At 42.2% G+C, this 25,563-nt stretch overlaps 2 protein-coding genes across 5 annotated transcripts; one reads left to right on the forward strand and one right to left on the reverse strand.

Moving 5' to 3' along the window:
* Window positions 1-2,771: 2,771 nt before the first annotated feature.
* Window positions 2,772-4,926, forward strand: LOC114445675 (protein ABHD15). The gene is given in 4 exon segments (XM_075353428.1): window positions 2,772-3,524; window positions 3,527-3,654; window positions 3,773-4,002; window positions 4,091-4,926. Coding segments are annotated over 4 exon segments (1,710 nt in total). The 5' UTR covers window positions 2,772-2,893; the 3' UTR covers window positions 4,812-4,926.
* Window positions 4,927-5,101: 175 nt separating this feature from the next.
* taok1b (TAO kinase 1b) lies at window positions 5,102-24,371 on the reverse strand. 4 transcript variants are annotated; one of them, XM_028420774.1, is made up of 21 exons: window positions 23,730-24,371; window positions 16,391-16,649; window positions 15,647-15,718; window positions 14,885-14,986; window positions 14,757-14,802; window positions 14,570-14,666; window positions 14,366-14,479; window positions 13,361-13,452; window positions 13,010-13,103; window positions 12,826-12,907; window positions 11,974-12,141; window positions 11,551-11,757; window positions 11,325-11,459; window positions 10,971-11,207; window positions 10,736-10,864; window positions 10,480-10,563; window positions 10,190-10,309; window positions 9,863-10,102; window positions 9,546-9,758; window positions 9,121-9,303; window positions 5,102-8,901 (listed from the first exon to the last, which is right to left on the reverse strand). In XM_028420774.1, exons 2-21 carry the CDS (start codon window positions 16,520-16,522, stop codon window positions 8,401-8,403), a joined length of 3,048 nt encoding a protein of 1,015 aa, XP_028276575.1. In that variant the 5' UTR covers window positions 16,523-16,649; window positions 23,730-24,371; the 3' UTR covers window positions 5,102-8,400. The 4 variants fall into 4 exon arrangements, with proteins under 4 accessions (XP_028276575.1, XP_028276572.1, XP_028276573.1 ...); XM_028420771.1 differs by having other exon boundaries at window positions 11,968-12,141; XM_028420772.1 differs by lacking the exon at window positions 23,730-24,371 and adding an exon at window positions 23,178-23,304 and having other exon boundaries at window positions 11,968-12,141.
* Window positions 24,372-25,563: the final 1,192 nt, after the last annotated feature.

Here is a 25,563-nt window from a genome sequence, read left to right on the forward strand (position 1 = left end):
AACTTCATGCTGATAGTGTGTTTGGTTTTTCCTTTGTTTTATTATTTTTTTGTTCACTGCAAGTGGAACACTGTGATCGCCCATCTAAGGGGGTCATTGGGAATTTACCCAGAACAAGCTGAGATCGGGTTTTTTGCCATGTTTGTGCTGCTGCAGCACAGATTAAATTAATTTACTCCATTTTACAGTCTGTCTTTTTTTTATTCATCTGTTACCTCTTTAATATATTCCTACTGTACATATCATTTCATTTATTAGTTATGCTTACACTTTCACACTGACTTATCATTTTAATCATATTTTGTGAATGTATAACTTCATGGTTAATAGTGTCAGTTCCTTGTTTAATCTTAATCATTTTTGAAACATGAAAAGTTGAAGATGAGTGATCAGACTTTTATAATTATTGACCTTTGAACTCTACACGAGGACATTTGTCTTCTGTCTTGTGCGATACTGGTCTGTGATGTTTAGGGCAACATTTTGTAATGGCACTTCACCTGATTTAGAACCACATGGAACAGACTCTGCTGTCACTGACCAGATTGTTCATGTAAAGTGTCTGTAAGACATCATGTTCTCTACTAAACTTTGCAGGTATGAATGTTCAGTATCCTGTGGTTATTGTTTGTTAATTAGAAGATGTGACTGAGCAAAGAGCAGAGAACTGCATGAGTCCTGGACTGAAGTGGGTAGATGCTTTAACACTAATAGCCTATGAATGCACAATCCATAGAATCCTAAAACGGCACGAAATGCTTACAGGTCGACCTGTGGCTGCTCCTAGATATAATGGTAATTCAGATTCATCTTTAATCTCATGTAACAGCCTTGGTAGTGCTCTGCTCCTACTGACTAACTGGGGGCAGCATGGCGTGATTTCCAACCACTGTGCTACACCAGAAGCTAGCGGTTCTGTAAATAATTTGTGTTTGGGGTAATTATATTAAACCACCAGGAGCAGTCAAACACAGATCATTCACATTGCATGTGGTCTTCATTTCCTACAAGTACAACAACATTGTGTTTCTGTTTTCACATTGATCCAATAACTACACTCAACAAAAATATAAACGCAACACTTTTGTTTTTGCTCCCATGTTTCATGAGATGGACTTGAAGATCTAAACTTCATTCCAGATACACAATATTACCATTCCTCTCAAACATTGTTCACAAATCTGTCTAAATGTGTGATAGTGAGCACTTCTGCTTTGCTGAGATAATCCATCCCACCTCACAGGTGTGCCACATCAAGATGCTGATCTGACATCATGATTAGTGCACAGGTGTACCTCAAACTGCCCACAATAAAAGGCCACCCTGAAATGTGCATTTTGTTTCTGCTTTATTGGCGGTCTGGGGACTCAGAACCAGTCAGTATCTGGTGTGACCACCATTTGCCTCATGCAGTGCAACACATCTTCTTCGCATAGAGTTTATCAGATTGTCTATTGTGGCCTGTGGAATGTTGGTCCACTCCTCTTCAATGGCTGTGCGAAGTTGCTGGATATTAGTGGGAACTGGTGCACGCTGTCATATACACCGGTCAAGCACATCCCGAACATGTTCAATGGGTGACATGTCCGGTGAGTATGCTGGCCATGCAAGAACTGGGACATTTTCAGCTTCCAAGAATTGTGTACAGATCCTTGCAACATGGGGCCGTGCATTATCTTGCTGAAACATGAGGTGATGTTCATGGATGTATGGCACAACAATGGGCCTCAGGATCTCATCACGGTATCTCTGTGCATTCAAAATGCCATCAATAAAATGCACCTGTGTTCTTCGTCCATAACAGATGCCTGCCCATACCATGACCCCACCACCACCATGGGCCACTCGATCCACAACATTGACATCAGCAAAGCGCTCACCCACACGACGCCACACACGCTGTCTGCCATCTGCCCTGAACAATGTAAACCGAGATTCATCCGTGAAGAGAACACCTCTTCAACGTGCTAGACGCCATCGAATGTGAGCATTTGCCCACTCAAGTCTGTTACGGCGACGATCTGGAGTCAGGTTAAGACCCCGATGAGGACGACGAGCATGCAGTTGAGCTTCCCTGAGACGGTTTCTGACAGTTTGTGCAGAAATTGTTTGGGGTTATGGTGGAGAAATGAACATTCAATGCACGAGCAACAGATCTGGTTGACATTCCTGCTGTCAGCATGCCAATTGCACGCTCCCTCAATGCTTGTGGCATCTGTGGCATTTTGCTATGAGACAAAACTGCACATTTCAGGGTGGCCTTTTATTGTGGGCAGTTTGAGGTACACCTGTGCACTAATCATGATGTCAGATCAGCATCTTGATGTGGCACACCTGTGAGGTGGGATGGATTATCTCAGCAAAGCAGAAGTGCTCACTATCACAGATTTAGACAGATTTGTGAACAATGTTTGAGAGGAATGGTAATATTGTGTATCTGGAATGAAGTTTAGATCTTCAAGTCCATCTCATGAAACATGGGAGCAAAAACAAAAGTGTTGCGTTTATATTTTTGTTGAGTGTATGTGATATAATATGCTAACTTTAGGATTTTAGATGAAAGCCTTTCATTAGTTTTTCATCATTATTTTGATTGAATTTTTGATAAATTTAAAATGTGTCAACAAATCCAATTTGTTGGAAAGAAATAAATCAAAGATACAAAACAAGGTCATAATCACATGGTAACGGGCAGACTTATGTGGTCTGTTTGCTCATTCTCTATTTGAGCTTGCACTTGTAGTAAATGATTTATAGAGGGAGGCAGCAACAGGAGCCCAGAGACAAGAACCAGCAAAGAGACCAGAGACGAGGAACTGGTCACTAACAGAACTAAGGAGAAACACTCTTCAGAGGATGACTCGGCAACACTGGAGCCTAAAGCAACAACCGAATGGAATCACAGGATTTACCTAGATTTTTACTGATGGCATCTTTTGTGTGGGACTCTTTGCTCTTTTTGCTCCCATCTCTGCTGCTCTTCCTGCTGTCTCTGGCTCTCCGCTGGCCCAGAGCACATGGTTGCATGAGGTTGGCTGTGAAGGCTTCAGGCTGGAGACTCTGGGTCATTGTTTGCCAGATCCTGGAGCTGCCTCTGTACAAGAATACAAGAACTAAGGAGACCAAATCAGCAGGGACGGACATCTTGTCGGGTCAGACTTCAGATGGACTCAGGATCATCTGCAAGCCTACTGCACTGGCTAAATATCTGCTCCGTCACTGCAGCTCTCTGGCCAGGTTAAGACTGGCCGGCTGGCCCAGGGGAGACCCCCACATCCAGACTGTGACCAGCCTGCTGTGTGGACAACATAGAGATACACTGCAGTTCACCCGAGACCACTTATTACTAAGAGATGGGGGAATAGTAGCTTTGGACTGGGCTGTGGGGACGAGACTGGGTGAGATGGTAGGGAGGAGGAGGAAGAAAGAGCATCAGCTTGGCGGGAAGGCAATTGGCTGCTTCACCTCGACACCCCCTGTCCTCATCCTCATCCCTCAGTCTTGGGGAGGCATGACGCCCCACTTAAGGCCCTGTGCCAGGAGGCTATGCAGCAGGGCTTTTATGTGGTGGTATTTCAACCTCGAGGCACAAGAGGCTGTCCACTGACATCAGTGAGACTGACCGAGTTTGGAGACCCATCTGACCTTGAACAAGTAAAGTTTTATGTATATAGAGTGGATCTCATTTCCTCATCACTTTCCTCTGTGGCTTCTAAATTCTCACATCTGTGAATTCTTTGTATTTTTTATCTCTGATGTCTCCAATCCACAGGCAGTGACTTACATCCACAACTGTCATCCGTCCTCTGTGCTAGTTGCTGTGAGTGAGGGTTCAGGTTCAGGGGTCCTGCTCTCCTATCTGGGGGAATGTGGATCAAGCACACACCTGACAGCAGCTGCAGCCATCTCCCCTGTGCTCCTGGGCCAACTGTGGTATGAAACAGCCATGCCGTCTCTGTATCGCTGGTGGGCACTGTTACTCCGGAAACTGCAGCTCAGCAGGTGAAAGAATTTAAAAGAGAAATGAAAACGTATCAATACAAGTTATAGTACAAATATGCCGACAATTTTTTTATGACTCTTGTATAAGATATGCAGGCTCCTTCAGAGGCATCCTGGATGTGGGTCGGGCCCTCAGCTGTTCCTCCCTCAGGGACTTTGAAGAAACTATTTTCTGCACCTCAGCCCCCTCTAAGCTGCCAGTGAGCCCCCTACAATCTGGACTGAGCTCTAGATCTCCCACCCCATGGGGGCTGGCACCCTCAGTGGCCTGGGCACTGGGTGAACGGGCTTATCCTGCCAAGGACTGGGAGAGCTACTGGGAGAGGAATGAACCACTGAGAGATGCAGATGAGGTAGCAGTCCCTGTGCTCTGTATCTGCAGCAGCGACGACCCCATTCTCCCTCCAGCCTCCACTCTGCCCCTTCCCCTTTTCCAGAACAACCCCTATTTCCTTCTGGTGCTGACAGACAGAGGGGGACATTGTGGGTTCACTCTGGAGGGTCAAGACCCGATGGAGGAAGGTAGGACAGCAAATGAGGAGGCAGGGGACGGCATCTGGAGTCACATGGCAGTTCTGGAGTACCTAAGAGTAGTGGCTGATTTCCTCAAGGGGGAGGAGAGGGATGGAGCAAGCTGGGGTAGTCCACTGAAAGAGAGCAGTCAAGCTGGGCCGAGGAACAGGATCATCAACAACATGGCACCTTGTCGAAGGAGGAGAGCCACCATGATGAGGAAACCAAGAGTTGAACAGAGCTGTGTGAACGGAGAAGAAGAAAGCTTCACATGGAAAAGATCATACACAGGCTGACGAGGGAGGGATGGTGCTATAAACTTATTTAAAAAAAAAAAAAAAAAAAAAAAAACAGTTTTCTTACAGAAACAAAACCTTATCTAACCACATGTGGCTTCCATTTTATTTAAACGTTTACAAGGGTTTGCACTTTGGAGGCCATGTGGACCACAGAACTAACAAACAGGTTACATAACCTGAACAAGCAGTTTGAAGTCAAACAAGAATTTTGATGGGGATTAACCAAACACTGTGTTATTGTACTGACTGAAGTGTTAATCATTTGACACGGAGCATGGGACAAAAAGAAATATTAAAATTACTTTATTACAGATGATTCTTTATCCAGTAGCCCTCTTCCAACAAAAAATAGTAATTACAAACAAAATATTACATTTATCCCCTAAACGTTGTTTCTGAATTTCTTTTATACATTTTAAATCACTTTGTAATCTGGAATAGCTTTTTCTCTTCTGCTATGTGACATTCAGCTTTTTGCACAATCTATACAATTTAATACAGTTTAATACAGATCGATCTCTGGACCAGGGAGAATAAAACAGCAAAGATCCACCAAAATGACAGGAAAGATAAAAGGAATACTGATAAACAGACTGTACAGAGATGTAACCCTGCCTCCCGCCTACTTTCAGCCAACAGCAGCCGCCCCTCAGCGACACACACAAGAGGGGAGGGGGATCACAGTAGACTCTTTAATCTGGTCAGTCACTTGTGCAATCAGTGCAACTGATCCAGATCAGAGTGACCAAGGTCTAAAGCTAGACTCTGCCCCAACCGCCTCGCATAACACCTGGAAGTTCTAGTAAACACAAGAAAGGTTTAAAAGTCTGCCACTCGTTTTGGCCCTCTGCAGACATCATCTGAAAAATAAAACAGCCAGTCTCTGGCCTACAAACACTAAAGAAGATGTTTGGTATAACGGCATACTGGTATTCTGTTTCCGAGTCAAGAAAAACAACTTGATTATTATCAGTTTTGGATGAAATGTGGTAAGATCTTCTTAAAAAAGGCAAATGTGCAGTGTGAAAATGTTTTGTGTGCCATTAAAACAAAATAAAGGGGCGCATGTTTCACAAACTAGTCCAAATAATGTCAAAAGGACTGCACGGCACCCGGAGGAACTCTTCTTCAGAAATAGAAAAGCACATTTTTGTCATCTCGTGGAAGAATTTGGAAACAAGAGTGCAGCAAATGTTTTAGACTTCAGCAGTTTTTTCATTTTTTTATAGATCTTTAAAAGACATTTCTTTTACTATGTTATCATACTTGTGACTTTAGGCCTGAGAGTTATCTAAAAACCACCAACATCCTAAACAGACAGGCTCAGTCTTCTATACTCAGTATAATAATGTCAGTAAAATATAGCCAATGCTAAAGCAAAGGCTACACCTACCTAGATTTCAAATTATGTGCAAAATCATCCTCATACACTATTTAACAAATCATTGCCATTTACTCAAGGCAATCTGACCTAAAGTTGTGTTATCATCATTCACAACAGAATATCTGTAACACCTTTCAGAACACGCAGCTGCAAGTAAGACAGTGAAAACTCAGCGGCTGAGAAATCAAACGTTCATTTGACCGCAGCTGGTCTAAAGCCACATCATTGTGCCCGCTTCGTAGGTTAAATTTGTCTTTGATTTGTCAATTAGATTTCCGTAAATTAAAAATATACAATATTAACACGTTTCCTGTACATTCCACCTCTGAAAAAAAACAAATCATATAATGCATAATCTCTGCATTTCACGATAAGACTTGCACCTCTAAAATCCTTCTTTTTATATAGACTTATATCATAATACATATATATATATATTTCTTCTTTTCTTTCACTCGATGAGCTCTTCCCCATAAATCAGGGAGGGAGGAGAAGACCACAGACAGCTCAGGAGGGGAGGAAACGGAGGTGGAATGATCTGTGGTCAGAGCATGATACTGTGGGGGTGAGACAGAGTGGGGTGTCAGACCGGGGAAGGTTGCAGGGGCATGGCAGCGGAGATCACAGCATCACCACCCATCCACCCACCGAGACATTCAGCAGTCACCAACCAGCAAAGGAGGTGATGAGGGTCCTCCTCGAACTTTGTGTTCATTAATTTTCATTCTTTGAAAATATTTCAGAATCAGCTAAGTGTGCTTTTTTTTCCTTTTTTTTATATTCTCATACTTGCTCTTTCCCTGTACATGCATTTATCATACATTTTAGTTGAGATAAAAAATTGATAACCACTGTATGTATTCAAAGTGTGTGTAAATATGTCTGATTAACATCTAGCGTGGGTGGAGGCCTGTGCCAAAGTGCAAGTCATTGTCAAGACACGAGGTAGGCAAACAGGCTTAAGAGAGTTTTTGTTTTTTTTAACTGCATAGTGCATCACTAAGACGGTGCCAAATTACTGCACAAGTGAAGAGTGAACACCGGTTATGAAACCGTTCAGGTGGAGGTTAGGTGCTGCTGAAAAACCCATCCCTGTCATGAAGACTAACAACACCACAGTATCCCTCAGATCAGCTGTCCACTGGGCAGGTGTGTGAGGGGCAAAGCCAGCCTGTGAAAACCCAAGATCCAATCCTATATCACTGAGCATGCAGGGAGAGCAGACCCCCTCCTTCTGCCAGTACAGCTACACATGCATCTACTTTGGCCATGCGGAGTTGACTGAACTTCCACAGAACTGGCACAACTTCTTTAAATAGAAAACAGTATTTTGGTATTAGTAGTAATGATGACAAACCCTTGCACCTTTAGCTTTGGCGTCTGGTTCACAGCCCTCACCCTGTGTGGCACTGACACCTGAAAATATGCTTCTGTTCATTCTCTTAAAATGACTGCACCTCTGCTTAGCTTCCCTCTCTGGGTCTGGTTGTGCCTCTCAGCTGGTGTTTCATTTGAGCTGGAATTAAACAGGCATACTTTTATCCATCCCTGACATCTACTGTCCCTGCACTAAAATACCTCCTGGTACTCACTTTAAGCAACCTCCTTTTTCCCTTTTTTATTTTCTTTTCCCACCTGTTGTCTGATACTGCCCTCCTTTTGCCTTCAACTGCACAAAAACAATAATCTCATTAAAGTTCTGTCTGTAACGTATTTAAATCTTGAGCTGAGCGGTTTGATGTTAATTCCCACATAACACACCATACTGCACAACCACAACATCTTTAAACACCTGATTTAGTCCACTTGTGTGTAAAACAACATACTGCACAACTGCACTTAATAAAAACTTCATGGTTGATACTATGAATACACTACTTTAGATCTATGGCAACAGAGACTAACATGGCAACAACAAACATTAAATAGCACTGTAGGCTGCAGTAAAAATGACACTACTTCAGTGGCATACTGTAACTGGCCCCCAGCCACCTTGGATCAACTCTTAGGGTTTTCACAGATTGCCTTGCATGGGTGGTGGGAGTGGAGCTGGGCTGAGGTGAACCCAGTCTCAGCACTGTGTAGGACTAACCAGGAGGTGTATGTAAAGCTGTGTGTGTGTGCTATGTGCATGAAGTGTGTCTGTGTACAGTGTTACCTCGGCGCACGAGAATTTAAGACAATTTTGTTGTTCATGTGTTTCTAGGTGTAAGACAGGTGGGAGCCATTGGAGATCTGAGAGGTGATGCTGGCGCTCCTGCTCATGCCCTGTTCACTCCTCCCCCCCGATGACGTCCTCCTCATAGCCTGTGGGCTGTTCCTCACCCCTCCCGCGCCTCCCTGGCTACTCCTCTGACTTCCACCTGGGTGGTGGAGGCTCCAGGGTGGCGGGCCCCCAGCCAGCATTGGGTGACCCCAGGGCTGCTGTGAGCTGGAGCCCCCCTGGTGGTGATGGCTATGGTGGCCGCCTCCTCCTCCACCTCCTCCAGGCCAGTGGCCTCCCCCCTGAGCCCCCTGGCCCCCTCCACCTCCTCCACTCCAGCCTCCTTGAGAATCAGGGGCCAGATTAGTAAGCACCATGTTGCTGAAGCCCAGCCGCATAGACTCGGAGTCAAAAGCCTCGATCTCTCGGGCCTGGCGCTCCAGCAGTGAGCGGATTCGCTCCAGGCGCTCATTCTGCAGGGAAAGCATTTCCTCTTCAATCTGTGGAGAAGATTTAAAAATGAAAGATTTCTTGTGACATACGACATATTCTAACATCATCCTTGATGAAAGCATAATAATTCAAAAAGGTTTTTTGTGAACTGAAATTGTGAGACATACAAATATGTTACATGACAAAATCTGATCTCTAAACACATTGTTTTCTGTCATTCACAAAATGTGCACACTAAAACACTATGTGAAATCTAGGGCCCTCACCTTCTGCTCCAGCAGAGCCCTCCGCAGAGACACCCTCTGCTCCAGCTCCCTCCTCTCCTTGTCATGCTGTGCGTCTGTTTGCATCTTGATCTTGCTCTGGTAGGCATTGAGCAGCTCAAGCTCCTGCTGCAGCTGCATCCTTAGAACCTGACACTCCTGCTCCTGAGCCTCATCTAACCGCAGCTAGAGCAGCCAAGTAAAAGACAAGGAAGATGACACTGTTTATTTTTCAGCCAGTGTTGGTGAGATATAGTTTCATTTTTTTCTAGATGTTATTTTTATTTTATAATATTTTGACAGAATTGTATTGTGTATCTATTTATTCTTGGACAATGAAATGACAAATCAGTCAAACACGGTGAGTTTTTCCATAAGAAATCTGGTCAAATGGTTAATTTTTTGAGGTCTTGCCCTCAGGTACTCACAGCCTGTGTGGAGAGCATTTCATTGATGGAGTGGTCATACTGCTCGGCCAGGATGGCCAGCTTCCTGGTCTGCTCCTCCTTCAGCCTCTTAAGTACAGCCTTGTGGTCAGACTTGGGTGTGGTCTCAAGCAGATGGTTCCTGAGGGCCTTGTACTGCCTAGTCTGAGTTTTACAAGTCTCCTGGAACTGCTTTTTAATCTGAAGCTCTTTAGACTGAATAAGGAAAAGAAAAGGGTCAGTGATGGCACTTGGCAGGTTTTAATATCCATTTGTGTGTGGTTTCAGGGTCAGATACAGAACTGTATTTCTCTGTATACCTTCAGGCTCTTGGGCTGCTGCCGGACCTCCATGACATGTTTGCGCCTTAGCTCCCTCTCCCTCCTCTTGTTGTATTCCAGTTGGTTGGTGAGCTCTGTCTGGTGCTGGGTTCGGATTAGCTCTGCCCGGGCCTTCTGGATTGTCCCCAGGTGCCTGAACTCCAATTCCTGCATTGACTCATGATGCCTCAGCAGCATTGCATGTTCCAGATCCTTCTGTGTTTGGCGTTTGTTCAGCTCCTAGAAAAAAAAGGCACAACAAACAATTATATATCATGTACAAAAACACAGAAATGAGTGGTGTTGTGTGGTCCTCTTTGTGTCTACCTCTCTGGCAAAATCCTGCTCCACATTGTGTCTGGCAATGAGGATCCTGCGTTTGAACCTTCGGCACTCCAGCTCCAGGTACTGTCTCTGTCTCCTCAGCAGGTTGGCCTCCTCCTCCGCCTGAAGAGAGACACATAGTTTACTGCAGAATTCACACTTCATTTGAGACTTGACAAATTAATGCTTGGGGCACAGATAGCCTCAACACTCCCAGATGGGAAAAGGTTCTGCTAATCTTAGAGATTACACAGAGGGGGAATATTTGTTGTTACTGTCAGAGAAATCTTCACCTGGAAGTGCTGGATGTTTTCTTTCTGTTTGGACAGCCACTCCTGCTTCTCTTTCTTGGGAGTCGACTGGTTCTCACTCAGTTCCTGACACAAAGCATTATACATAAATCTGTGCAATTCTTCAATTCTTCACTATATAACTATAACCACCATGTTTAACTATAACAAAAAACATGTTTTGTCCCAAGAAGGAATATGAAAAAACGGATACGTCTTCCTTTTGGTCAAAAACTAAAATTATGGGCATGTGTGTTACCTCTTTAAGCTGCTCCTTCCGTAGTTTGTACTCCCGTTTCTGTGACTCCAAGAAGCTGCTGAGCTCCTTTTTCTGCTGAACCTGGATGTGCTGCTGGAACTTCTTTTCATCATTGGTAAATGTCTTCAGCTAATAGAAACAAAAATAATGTTTAGGATGCTAAAAGGGCTTATTTAGTTGCAGCAACATACTCTGGCGACAGGTAGCTACATTCTTTCCTCTGTTTTCTACGTACATCTTTTTCCAGGGCTGCCTGGTGTTTCTTGAGCAGTTTCTCCATCTCCTGGGTGAAGTTGTTCCTCTGGCTCTCCAGCTCCTTGTCCAGCCTCAGCCTGTGCTCATCCATCTCCCCTTTCAGCTTGTTCTCCAAAGCCATCAGGTGCTTCTGATGCTGCCGTCTCATGCGCTTGTATCCTGACATCTGCTCCCTTAGCTCTGAGTCCTGCTCGTGTTCTTGCATCTCACGGGTCACCTACGAGATGTGGACAAAAGGAAATCAGCACCGTCCGCATCTGGGATAGCAATGTTTAGAAAGTCAAAAGAGACGCATAAATTAAACATAGCATAAGAAATGTGTATGTGTTCTCACGAGTGATGCTGTGCGTATGGTAGCAAAGTGCTCTCTGTTGCGGTAGTGCTTCCTCGGGGCCTGAGCTGGTGTTGCCTGGGGCTCAGTTGGTTGACTGCTGGCTGCCTGCTCCTCAGACAAGCTTTCCTCTTCATCCTGAAGAGCCACCAGAGACATTGTAATCATCTGACCATAAAATAAAATCACAGGTGTGCGCCTGTATTCAATAGTGAGTCCTGTTACCCACCGGTTTGAGGTGTATGACGGAGCTGTTGGACATGACTGTGTGGTCTCCCTCCATCAGGTCCAGCTCACTGCGGCTGTCTTGGGCCCCTTCATTCAGACTGTTGACAGAGCTGCTCTGGGAGCTGGCACTAATGGACATGCTGGGGATGGACTGATTACTGCCAATACTGTTCACAGTTCCTGTCCGACCTCCACCTGGCTCCAGGTCCTGAAGACAGAGTGGAAACCGCCCAGAGAAAGGCAGAAAGGGAGAGAGAGGAAGAGCCAAGAGAGGCAACACAGGAAAGACCAAGAGACACAGAGGACATAGACAGACATGCATACAAACCAATGTATGCTTGGTTACTTTCTGTAACATGAAAGTGACACAAATCATACCGAAAAGACTTATTCTTGATAGTAAAATGGAAAAACTTACACAGACCTCGTCTCCATCCTGGGCTTCTGTAGTGGGTCCATTGTGGGCCTCCTGAAGAAGGATCTTTTTCATCTTGCGGTACTGCAGATTATCCAACTCTCGCACTGCATCCTTGGTTCTCTGAATAAGATCCATCAGCACCGAGTCTGGACGTTCACGTTGCAGAAACGCATGCTGTGGGGTGATGAACATGAAGAGAAAGAACAGATTTAAGGAATATGCAAAATGAGTGAGCTTCTTCACTTCTGATAATGATGTTCTGTACACTATTAATAAGAGCTAACTTAGTTTGAAAAATGAGTGCCCTTTCAGAAAAGAAAGAACTGTGGCAAATTACATCATGCTAGCACAGGCTGACAAAACGTTTCATAAAAACCAGATGTGTTAAAGACAGTTGTCTATTCAGACTGGTAAATTTAGGCAGATAAGATGCAGTTTGAATCATATGGTTTTGGTTAACAAAGGTACCATTTTGAACGTGATATTTAAAAAGAAAGACAGTGTGCAGTGCTGCTATACCCCAAGGACAACTTCCATTAGCAACAGTGAGTCCATTAGTGGGCTAAGTGACAGCTGCTCAGTTACTTAACGACAGATGCAGAAGTCACATCTGTACAGTAATTACATCCGTGTTCTTTCTATAAAACCAAACTGTGTCTGTGTCGGTACACGTTCTGATTGTGTGCATGTGAATCTGCAAGTACAGGATTAGTGACTCAAAATAGGAGCTTATGGGGGACAGAACACCGTGCAAACATCAGATAGCAGAAAGATGGTCAGCCTCTCATCTTAACACACTGACCATGTTTTCTGTTTCTGTGCAGTAGTGTACAGTACTGTGTGTGTGTGTGTACTTACACCCAACATATCATCAGAGTGGGGTCTGTCCTGGGGGATTTTCTGAAGGCAAGAATCAATAAAGTTTCTAAAGTAATCTGTCCTGGAACAAAGATAATAAGATAGATGGTCAACACACAACAGTTTGAATCAAAAGCAACAAACACACTGAACTACTGGCTTGTGTGGGTGTGTGTCATCTCACCATTCATTGGATTGCAGTGTGGGGCTCTCATTCTGCGCTATGTGGTATAAGGCACTCATTGCATTCATGTTAAACAAGGGAGGCTTCCTCTCCGCTAGAACAGAAAAACAGCCATCGGTATGTTTCTGATTAAATAACGACTAACTGAAGGACTAAGGAGGGAAATAAACATGTACAGCCGAGTTAAACCAAACCAGTCACCAAACTGAATGTTGTAAGGAGAGCTCACAATAAAAAAAACCCCTCACAATAACCATGAGGAGCAATGCCTGTATGATAGTTTAAAGAAAACCATTCTCTGCACTGCAGTTTCATTAAATTGATGTAATAGAAGCACATGTTGTCACACACCCAATTCTATACAGGTGATCCCCAAGGACCAGACATCCACCTTCCCATCATACTGGCCCTCATCCATAGCTAGAATCACCTCCGGGGCCATCCTAGACAGAGTGGAGAGGAAAGATGACGTCAGCGTGGGAAACAGAGAAGCTTTTATCTTTGTACAAACAAAACCTTTTATGAATACTGAGGCACACTTAAAAAAAGGAAAATGGCAACTTTGTTTTACTAAAACTCTCAAAACTAAGATGAGATGACTGAACTGTGACTAAGACGTTTCACTTGAACTTGATGAATAATATTTTCTGTTCTATTTCCTGCTTCATTTGTACTATTCAGGTTTTGCAACTTGTTTTTGATGTGCAACAGCATTGGGGGTTGATGGTGCTGGTGTGTGAGTGCAAGCAAGCTGTAATATGTATGTAATGCATTGTTGCATCTTGTTGTGTGTATGGTATTATTTTTTTCATGTGTTTCTTAGGACCCCCCCTGAAAGCAGGTTGCTACATCTCAAGGGACTATCTTAAAATAAAAATCAACTTCACATATGCTAATATGCTAATTGTCAAATAGCATGGCAAAATTAGACTGTATTAACCTTGTTGATTATCATTTCTCTCCTTTTCAGAAGGATCTTTTTCACCATTGGGTGCATGCTCAGCTGAAATGTTGTCAACAGTGGTCTGACGGGTTCTTAAACTATATGACAGAGCAAAAACTAAGGCCACAGTTGCTAATTAACAGCACAACACTGGCTGGCAGCTGTATCTGATGGCGCAGTATTTCATTAAATCTTGTTTAATACAACCCTAACTCTATCACTTGTCATAGAAAATGTAATAATATTCTCACAATCCTGCTCATGCTGGTGATGATCACCAACAATCATTAGTATTTGATTATGCCCACAGGTGGCTTTTACTTCTGTATGAATGTAAGACTGTCAAATGTTTTACAGCCAAATCTATTTTACTAACCTTTAAGCATTCAGTTAGGCACTGGTCTTGAACTTACCAATATGGCGTTCCCACAAAAGAGTTGGCAGGTGAAGCAATGGAGGCGGAACCAAAGTCTGCCAGTTTAACTTGTCCAGGCTCAGTCAGCAGAATGTTACCCGCCTTCACATCCCTGACAAAAAATATATATGCATGTTAGAGCAAGAGGTTATGAAGCAGATCATTTTTACAAAGGCTACTTAAATCATGTAAAATCACACACCTATGGATCATGTTGTGGGAATGAAGGTATGCCAGCCCCTGTAGAGCACCATGGGTAATGGCAGCAATCTCAACTTCTTGTAGAGGTTTTTTATGGACTATGGGAGGAAAAACAAACAAATCAAAAACCAACATCAGGTGATTAAGATACACCCAAGTAAACAATATGATGTGGACTATGTGCTCACCTTCAAGCAGGTCGGAGGCTGAGCCGAGACAGTATTCCATCACCAGCTACAAACAAGAGATATAACAAGTCATTATACACTTCAGATGAAATGGTCTTCAAATGTTATCCATAAAACAGTCGACTTACCCATGCTGTGTGTTCACGGAGGTAACAACCTTTGTACTCTATACTGTTGGGGTGCCGAATCCTTTGGAGAAACTTCACCTCCTTTATAATGTCCTGCCATTTCTAAAGGAGGAAAACCAGACACTTGCTTCACTTGATGCACTGAAAAAGACTGTGTATGTGTGAGTGAGCTTGTCTTTAAGTACAAATACGAGTAAGGTGGTTCTCTTCACAGATTATGTGTAATCTGATTATAGCTAATCTGAAATCATCAGCAGTAGTGGACTGTATCTGGGACAACCACAATGAAAGTGAGTACACAGGAGTGACCCTGTTGGAACTGTAAGGTTTAGTGGTCATAAAACCGAAATGCTTCATTAATGCCGTACTCAAGCAGATCATTCCAAAATAATTAGACTCCCTCATTTTTTAGCCTAAATGTGTGCACATTTACTGTTTGAACCACAGGACCTCAACTAACTTTGAACTCACCTGTCTGATATTTGTGAAATTTAAGAAATTTCATACAAAAGCATGTGGATGTATTACAGTGTATTACATATATCAGATTTGATGGCTTCCTTTTTTACAACAACAGTCTACTGCAGCACTGCAGACCTCTAAATGGTGTATTTTCAAGGCCCATCTTCATGCTGTTCTCTGGCAAAGCTACTGGAATACTACTGCACACATACAGGGTTCATATGGAATATTGCAGGTGCAGTGTAACAGTGCTGTGGTCAACATATGATTTTTATATAAATACAATCAGTCTTTACTCACCTCATTAGACTGTTTCCCGCTGTAGGACATCTTTTTAATTGCAACCACTTCATTTGTGCGCACATCTCGTGCCTGTGTAACACAGCATACAACACCGTCAGCACACATTTTAACCAAAACATCTGCTGTACATGTTGTCTCACTGAGGATGTGTTTTCTCCCTAGACCTTTTGTTCTTTTCTACCACTCTACAGTATACAGTTTTTAAAAGCCAACCTCAGATTGAGGAGCCTGGGTGAGTCACACCTCTCCACCATACAACTATAGATAAGCTTGGGCTACGATACACGGCTCAGAACTGTGTCCCTCTTTTTAAACCATTATCTCACTTGTTAAAGGTCGGGTAGGAGATTTCATTCTGATGCACTTATTGTTAAATTAGTGTAACTTCTCTTTACATTCCGATAGCAACGATTAGTTTGGCAGTTTCGCTTTAAAACGAAGAAAATTAATCATCTGTGGAAGCTATAAAACGCTAAAAACATCAGCCAATCCTACAAGGTGCCCCTGTGCGTATAGTTGGCTGGTTGTCACTCTCTTCCTGCTCTGCGCACACCAGAGAGGTACGTGCATGATGGCCGAAGTCACAAGTTGGGAGGCGTGACTTCAGGGTAAGCTCCGAGAGAACGGGGCCTGTGTTCACTTTCAAAATTCTCTCACTGAGTTTTCAAAATCTCCTACCCTACCTTTAATATACATATTTCTGTGCATCTACTGTTTGTATTAGGATGAAGATTGGCTTACAAAATAGACAGCGCCAAAGCTGCCATGGCCAATCTCTCGAAGGTCAGAGAAAAGCTTCTCTGGGTCTTCTTTGAAGAAAAGCTCAGCCACCTCCGGATCCTTCAGGCTCCCTGCCCTTACAGAGGAGGGCATCCTGGTTAATGTAGTCCCTTATTACCCACACAAAGGGGATGGGACTATCTGGGTGCTGAGCTATGCCAATGCAGCTGAAGATTCATCTGCGATAATGGATGTGTCTAAGGAACCAGTACATGGGCACCTGGATGGAGGACACAGAGAAAGAGAGACAGGGCTGTTAGCAAGGACACGATGAAACACACCGATTATGCAAGAAGAGTTTGAAGACTCCAAGTGAATTATTCTGAATGAGGGGAAAAAAACATAAAGGTGACTAGGGTTCAACAACAATATCCCATATTCCTTAACTTCCACAAATATCAGTAACAACTGGTTAACACTGTGGCAGAGACCAGATTATTTGAGGTCTGATTTAAAAGATTTAAAACCATAATTCTGTGTTTTTTCTGCGTTTAACCCTTAATATGTACAATTCTCTTAGTTTATAGTTAGTTAATACTTATAATATTTCATCAAAATCACTTTATTCCACATGTCAAGCACCCATCCATAAACTGCTTAAATACAACTATTTACATTTGCACTCACACCTACAGCATCCCCAGTTAACCTTAAATACATGTCTTTGGAATGTGGGAGGAAGCTGGAGTACCTGGAGTGCACCAACACAGGCACGGGGAGAATGTGGGTAGTCTGCAGTATACAGAAAAGCAAAAAACGGCAGGTTCAAACCAGGAACTTGCTTGCTGTGTCTTAAACATTTGCCAAAATGTTTTGTTTGATTCTGTAACATACAAAAACATTCTGCACTCTTCAGAACAACCAGGAAGACACGATTGATTACAAGTTAATCTTTCTTTTTCCTAACAGAAGTCAGACAATAAATTCTGAATTTTTTTGAAAAGTGACAAATAAAAACTAAAATCTTTTACAGTGATCTAATAAAATCCTCATGGGCTCCTGAAGTATTCTAATCAGTGATATTGGCCACTGGTCACTTCTTCAAGTGCTGACGCTACTATAATTACACTAACGCATCCCACCAGATTGCTTGTGAGACTCTGGAACTACTGGGCAATGCAAATACCCCTGCTCATGGATTGATTTCACATCTGATGTTACATGGTGGCCTACAGTAATGAGGGGTGAGCTGCACTGGAGGATCAATTAGAACATGGGGCCAGATTTTAATGTGATCTCTAAACCACAGACATTGATTTGACTCCATTTAATACATGTTGATGAAGATTCTCAGTCATCCAGGTAATTTTTATTCAGAAGGTTGAAGCACAGCAACTGGACTTGAAGAACATTTAATACATGTTAGAAGTGTGAAGGGCTGGGAGATAAATCGATTTTCCAATTATTTGAATTTGCTCTTTAGGACGATGAGTTTTTTCATGAAAATTGATTTTAACTTCCACCGCCAACGCACCCCCCTTGTGCTCCCGTAGTTCAAGGTGGGCTCAGCTCTCCCCCACCTGTATCTGATAGAGAAGCACATGGCGAAGAGAAGAGCTTGCCCCTATTAAAGGCTGGTTTGGAAGTGGTTCAGTTTTGAGCCAGAAGCAAGCGTGCCTTAGAAAAAAATGTTTCTACCATCTATCCTCGCAGTGCTCCAAAGATCCATTATAACACAGATGTCCCAATCTCTCCTGATCGCCCGTGTTACTGTGTGTTTGTGTGTGTATGTAGTAGCGTGAATAATGAGTGAAAGCTCTTCTGGTTAATACAAGATCTTTAAACAACACATAAGAGAGACAGAGGACTGTAACCTGATGCCAGACTAAGAGTTCAGACTGAATGCTGTGCACTGAGTTTTTATAATGTCCTTCAATCATGATGCTGGTGCTCTGGCTGCGGCTCGTTAGTTAGCCAACTTATTAGTCAATTTTAATTTCAAGATGTTTTCTTTGATTATTTCAGCGCCACAAACAGAGGCATAAAGCCGACTGGTAGACCCTACAGTCTACATTGGGAGAATCAGTTTCAAAATGTGTCTGAAATGATGGTATGATGTCAAACCAGTATGATCTATGTGTTTCACAAAGTCAGCTAGGAGTTCAGGCTCTACAGGTGCATTAAACATATGTGAGGCACAAACAAAAAGTGAAACTTGTGTTCCTATGACAGGAAATAAAGGATATTTATCTGTCTGTAGCCAAACGGGCTCCTCAACATTCTTTGACAGCCACTGACTATAATGTACACAACAAAACAGTTCAAACGTGTCAGGTTTTGTTTAATTGTGTGTAAGGCTGACAAATCTCAGCTCTACTCCGATTCATTTCCAAGCTTAGACAATGCAGTTGTCTCACTGTCCACAATCAGCAAGATATACTGACAAAACATCTACATGTAACTGTACTTTCTCATTGAATGCTTTGCTTGGTTCAGCATGTATGGTTTCAAATATGGCTTCAAAAACACACTATAAAATTACATATTAGCAAGCATGTTAATTCTTGCTAGTATTTAATGAAGGTCATTATAAAAACACACAAACACACACACACAGACAGACAGGTATTAAGAGGAGGAGGATTTGTTGCTACTATGCAGGTTTTGCTAATTTGCTGTTCACCTGAATGAGTGACGATAACGAGCCGGTAATGTTCAGGGAGGGGGCGTGACGTGCTCGTAGCATTATAACAGACTGAACAGCAGGTCTGATGGACAGTGTTATCTGACCTGTGTGGTTCCATCCATTAAGGCTGAGTCACTCTGACTGACAGCAGTTAGCTAGTTTTAAGGAGTTATAGTACATGGTTACATGATGAATGCCCATTTAAACAGTATTGTTAACCTGCTATAGTGGACCATTATCTGCCAGTATGATATCTGCATACAGCTAAAACTGTAAAAGACAGAATGAAAAGTCTGTCAGCTGGAGCTCAGCTTTAGAAAGAGAGGAGAAACTGAGGCAGAGGAAGAAGGTGAGGAAGATGAGAGAAGAGATACTGTGGCTGCATTAGAAATGTTGAAGATATATATCTCAATCACAACTATTAAATAAAATAATAGTGTATGTAATTTTAATCATTTTTTAATTCACATTGGCAGATAGATAAGTGAGGAGTGACAGCCAGAAAAAGCAAACAGGAAAATGAAAATGAAGAGAAATATGGATTTCTGACAGGCAGACTTGTTGGCTAGTTTTGTCCATAATTTGAATGAGTACTATGAGTACTTTATCAGTATTTAAAATACTTTTTATTTAACTGTCTTCATTATACAAGGTCCAAATTCATTTTAAGATGATATGTATGTACAAAATGTACTGATGTGTACAAAAATATATGGAAGTGTGATGCGGTGCACCTAAATTTTGTGCCGGTGCACCTAAGAAAAAAAGTTAGGCGCACTAGCGCAACCAGTGCAAAAAGTTAGTCTAGAGCCCTGCCATTGAATTAACTTTTGCGCTCCCTATAACAGTGGTATAATGAATTCATTTTAATTAAAGCTTCAGCCAGTATAACCCATTTCCTGTCTCTTACAGACTTGTAAGACAGTATTGTGGGTTATCAATGATGTGGAGAACCAATAAACAAAGCATGAGCTGAGTTTTTGTGTGCAAACAAACACCCAAACTTAATATTTGCACACAAAAGAAACACTGCTGTTGTATAACTAATGCTTTTCCATGACCAGTTTCTCCTTTTAACAGCCAGTCCAGTGTTTCCATCTTACACTGATCTCACTTTTTGAGTGAACCCACATTTTGATATGGCACCACTTTACTGTTCCTTTTAACCTCACATTAAATTGTGACATTCAAGGACACTGACACATTGACAATTCTGATTATACATGTTAATTTGCATGAATTTAGTGAAACATTTAGTGGGACAAACATAGGTTTGAAATTGAGATGGCTTCATTGGCAAAGCCCTTTTATGGCCTTGGTAAAAAAAAAAAACAAATGATTTCTATGTCAACACACTTCCTGACTATTAACAGTTAAAGTACTCTCTCCCACACACACAATGAAACAACACTAAACAGTAAGTCACAAGACAAGACAAACTGGCCTGCAAGAGATGTGTGTGTATGCATGTGTAATTACCAAAGAAGAACAGTGTGTACAAGCAACGCACCAAAAGTCGTTTTGCTTTACTGCTTGAGAAAATGGATTCTCTCTTGATGAATACTGTGAATTGATTTCCATTGCACTGTAAAAACCAGAAAAGCTAACGAAGAAGCAACCAATACACCAAGCTGCATAACAGGGGTATCACAGAGGAAGTGAAGAAGAGGCTTTGAGAGGATAATAAATAATCAAATAGACTATTGATCCCTATAGTGTGTAGGTCTTAGCTGCACAGGAGCAGCTACAGAGGAGCAACACTGGAGCAATCCTGCAGTCTGCTAGCTCATCAATTATATATTTGAAAAGAATTTCAGGGAAAGCCTAAATTATCCACGACAACTACATAGACAGACTCCAATGAAACCTTGTTTCTTAATGTCATTTGTTTAATCAGGGTCCTATTAAAGGATCATATTACATTGTTTTGAACCCATCCAGGACACACATACATAGGTGCAAACTAATTTTGTCTGATTACATCCCCTCTGTGCATTTTATACTTGACATGCTAGTAGGCAATCGTTAAGAAGATCTAGTTTATTTCACAAATATGTTTACACTTCTACAGAAGCAAGTATGCTATATATGTATCCTTTACACATTGAAAATGTTCATCAGCAAGATGCTAAATGCTGCATTGCTAAATAATTCAAAATAGGAATGCACTTAGGAAATACATTTTGATCTGATCATGCATCAGGCAGATGTAACTGGCCACGGTGAGCATGATGTATTTCTTGTACTGTATTTGATTTGATTAAAACAAAGTCTGCTTCAAATGAACTCTGGTACAGCTCAACTGAATAAGTAAAGCAGAACAGACCAAGGACATCTACACAAACCACAAAGATAGGATCGACCGTAATAAGATCAATCAGAGGTTAGCAGTCCTAATGTGCTCTCTGTAATTTTTCACCAGAAAAATGAACAGCAACCACACAAGAAGTACGTGCCTTGTTAATATTTGGTGTTGAAATGTTAAATTCAAGTGAACCAAAATAAGGTATAATTTTAAATTTCTTGAAAAAAATGAACCAGTTACATCTGATCTGAGCTTGAATCTGCCACTAAAAGCAGTTTAGGTATATTCTAATCTAGGTATAGATTAGAATAATAAAAACATTATAGTTGGTGGTTGTGGAAGATGGACATTTAATGACCATGTGCACTGTTATTCAAAAGGCTTGCATACATATGACTTCTTCTATCCCCTAAAGTTGGAGGGCGGTGTGTCCATGCGCCTGCTTCCCAGACTGATTACAGATTGAGGCTTTCACTGAGTAGAGGAAGTGAAACCTCTCAAGTTGGCCAATGTCAACAACAACACATCCCCATTTCTGGTGCTGCAGAAGATGATAATGGAGGAGAGGAATAAAAAGACAAAAACACAAGAGGATCCGAAACCACCCAAAAAACAGAGGACATCAGGTGTTATTTAGGAGCAGCTGAAACAGTGCAAATTCACTGTTTGTTATTACTGAAGGTAGCACCGTCACTCAGTTTGAACAACACAGCTAAAACTGAAGGATCACTGTTACTGGACTAGCCGTCAGTTATGCAAGCTAAAGCAGATTTAATATAATAAAAAGCACTATAGCATTACAGTCAACAACATTAGTAAGGCTCATATTGTTACATTCATCAGGACATTACAGGCTGCAAATTAGGTTATGGTAGCAGTGTGTGGAACCAGTACTTGTTCTGCAGTGGCTGACTGTCACCGACTGCTTTACATCTAGGCTTTGCTCCAGTGTCTAATCCATTTGTCCTGGGAGACCGTTAAATCCATTATGCAGTTTGCCCATATTCAGCATCCCCTGATATAACACTGACACACAAGACAACACAACTTTGCAAAAGGCTTGTTCTCCTGCATCAAGATGTTCACAGTCAATAACAGCTGCGTACCTCTCATCATCAGCTAGCAGCTAGTCCTTGAGAGCAGCAGAACGGGAGCTGTTCCAGCCTGTGATCGCACTGTTGTTCCGACAAGCAATTCAGACACACACAAGTGAACACATAGCAGTTGTGCAGAACAGATTACAGAGAATATGAGAAAGCAGGAGTAGGATGTCTAGAAGAACTCTGTGTCCTAGCAGCGTTTCACTTTCAGCATAAATCTGCTCTTACGAGTGATGCTGCAGTGTTTATTTGACAATGTCAGAACATATAACGTGTAGGTGTTCAGTATATACAAAAATCCAACCCTCCAGCCACCACCTACCGTGTGTTGAACTGAATGGTGCAACAACACTGCCATTATATGTCATTTAACCATATTCGGAGTGGTTGTGTTGAATCTAGCTGTATCTGTATTTAATATGCCATGCATAAGTTAAGCAGCAAAGTCACAGATAAACCAGGCAGAAGGGGAGCCTGCTGAGTTATAGCCAGTGTTACGCAATATCAACACAGAAAACTGAGGAATGCGACTCACGTCAGTGCACAAAAAACAGCCTTAGCAGCCGATGGATGGAGCTCTGCCTGTCTCTTCCACACGACAGGCACACTCAGATGCAATGATTTGTCAGACTCTGCTGTCAATTCCGCTAGTAAACACAATGCCAGGGCATGTAGCTTAACGTGTGACAAACACAGAATGAGACCAATGTCACCTACCGCCATACAGCTGCCATTTGAAACAGTATGTGACTCATGATGACCCTTACGGATAAGCAAACTTCCCGAGCAGACACATTTACTTAACGTTAACGTACAGCCACAGTGGACAAAAACAAAACCGAGGGAGTGGCACTACTTGCGACGATAGTTGCATAAAGCGGATTAGCAAGCTAACGTAGCTCGCTAACGCGTCTTAGTAAAACAATCTGTGACCATTATTTACAACTATCACTGTCAATCCAGCGCCACAACCCTGCGTCCCATGTATTTACATCGATTATTGATGTGTCACAGCTGCTTTAAAAAACACTTAACAGCGTGTCACTGAACGTGCCCAGTATAAAACAGACTAAAATCTGTCGATGCGACACAGCATACAAGTTATGACAGCAACTTTTGGTTAGCTGGCGAAAAGCAGCCAATCTGGCTGGCTAGCTCGCTAGCTAAGAGATGTTGAAATCAAGCTTCATTGCAGCGTGTAGCATTAAACAACCAATTACCAATCGCTGTTAAACGTTAGCAGTAGGCTAAAGTTAGCGACTAACTCACCTGTTCAAAATGAATCCACACAGGTTGAGAAGCGGGGAATAGGCAGCTGATTAATCCAGTCACTGGATCACGGCAGAGAAAATCGGCTGACGCTAAATCACAGTCAGGCAATGCAGTCCACAGAAATCAAAGCGTGAATTCGCTAGCTGATAAGTTAGCAATGCTAATTCGCTAATCTAACTGCATTATAGCCCTACCCAAACACAGACGGTCATGCTGACTTCAGCTCCAGTTTAATGGCCCACTTTTTGCAATAAGCCCTCTTTGTCATCTATGCAGGCCGGCGATAGGAATAATTTACATCAACGCGAGGCAAGCTGCTGGCTAACGACTGTCAAGCGTTAACTGTCACAGGCAGGCTACTGGCCATCTAGCTAGCTGCTAACGTTCGGCAGTAGCAGCTAGCAAAGTTTCTCTCCGATAGGCAGTTCCCTAAAAATGGCGGCGATGAGAATCACCTCCCTTCCACTGTTGAGGAATCGTGGAGCAAATGAATTGAAAACACGGTGCAGTCAGCTTTAAACGAGACGACAGTAGACGTGTGACAGTTTAGGAGAGTCTTGTCGAGGCTGCACCCTGTGGAGTAAACGTCGCCCCCTCCCTAATCTCTGTTTTGGTTCTGCTGTGCCATCCAACAAGCGAAGGTGCGTGTGGTCTGAACGGAGAAAGCCATAAACACAATGAATGTCAACACAACACTACGCCCTATTTATAATACCACAAAGACAGATACATACATTTGACTCCTCTTCTTGTGTATTTGGCCTTATGCACTTTCAGTCTCAGAGCTTCTAACCTGATTAACAGTTTCAGCCTTAATCTGGCTTCTTCTATAAATAACCAGGCGTTAACTCACAAAAACTGCACATATCCCAGTACCAGTCTGAAAATATCCAAGGACTCTCTGTCAATATATGATGAGAAGAGTGGAGCAGACAACAGTGGCAATAAACAACAATAACGCAGCTCAAAACTAGTCTGGTTTGCACTGAAATCAATATTCTAATTAGCTCATGAGACAATCATATGTAAGGTGGTTTAACAGTAAAGTGCTGTATCTGTGCTGTATATGTTTACATTTTCTATTTTTTATTGATAATGTAATGTTTACATATGGGATGCACACAAAGGACTGTTTACATGGCTTTTTTTCTCAGATGTTCCCATTGTCACATGCAAAACATCTCACAATATCACGTAAGTGTACGCATGGCAGCAGGATTAAATATATATTTAGCTGTAATCTGCACTGAGAAAATATAGCATGTATGCAGTGTGCATGGCAGCAGAGAGGTTAAAGATGGACATTCCACAACAGGCTGCAGGCCCAGAAACCAATCAGCTTCCAGCACAGGGCTCAGAGTGCTCTGATTGGTTGCTTGGCATCACTGTTGTCATGATGATGAGAATCAGGTCCTGCCTGTGTGGTCTGTATCCAGGCACAGAAGTATACTGAAGCAAATGATACGGATGGATAGACTGCAGAACTTTGTGTCCCTGACACACACACGTGTGCATATAAAGCATATAAACATAATGTAAACCTATGGGCCTGTTCACTCTTTCCCCCTGAGTCCAACAATGGAATAAATTATATATATATATATATATATATATATATATATATATATATATATATATATATATATATATATATATGAGGTGTTGTATTCACAGCCATATATATATATATGGCTGTGAATACAACACCTCATGTTAGACTGATCCGACTGCATGTTGAGATTGTTCTTCAATAAACCCACACTTTTAAATGTTAAATTTAAAGTAGTGGTCATTACATTTTGATTACTGTTTAGGATATGCATTTTTGTCT

This window comes from Parambassis ranga, chromosome 14, assembly GCF_900634625.1.
Source record: "Parambassis ranga chromosome 14, fParRan2.1, whole genome shotgun sequence".
Taxonomy (NCBI): Eukaryota; Metazoa; Chordata; class Actinopteri; family Ambassidae; genus Parambassis; species Parambassis ranga.

What these genes read in the sequence shown, in the direction of transcription:
- taok1b (XM_028420771.1), bottom strand. Translation starts at nt 16,522, where the DNA reads ATGCCCTCCTCTGTAAGGGCAGGGAGCCTGAAGGATCCGGAGGTGGCT. An exon ending in CCATACGCACAGCATCACTC is followed by an intron (nt 11,208 to 11,324) that starts GTGAGAACACAT and finishes CACATCTCGTAG; the next exon opens with GTGACCCGTGAGATGCAAGA. An exon ending in GGGCTCTGCTGGAGCAGAAG is followed by an intron (nt 8,902 to 9,120) that starts GTGAGGGCCCTA and finishes TCTTCTCCACAG; the next exon opens with ATTGAAGAGGAAATGCTTTC.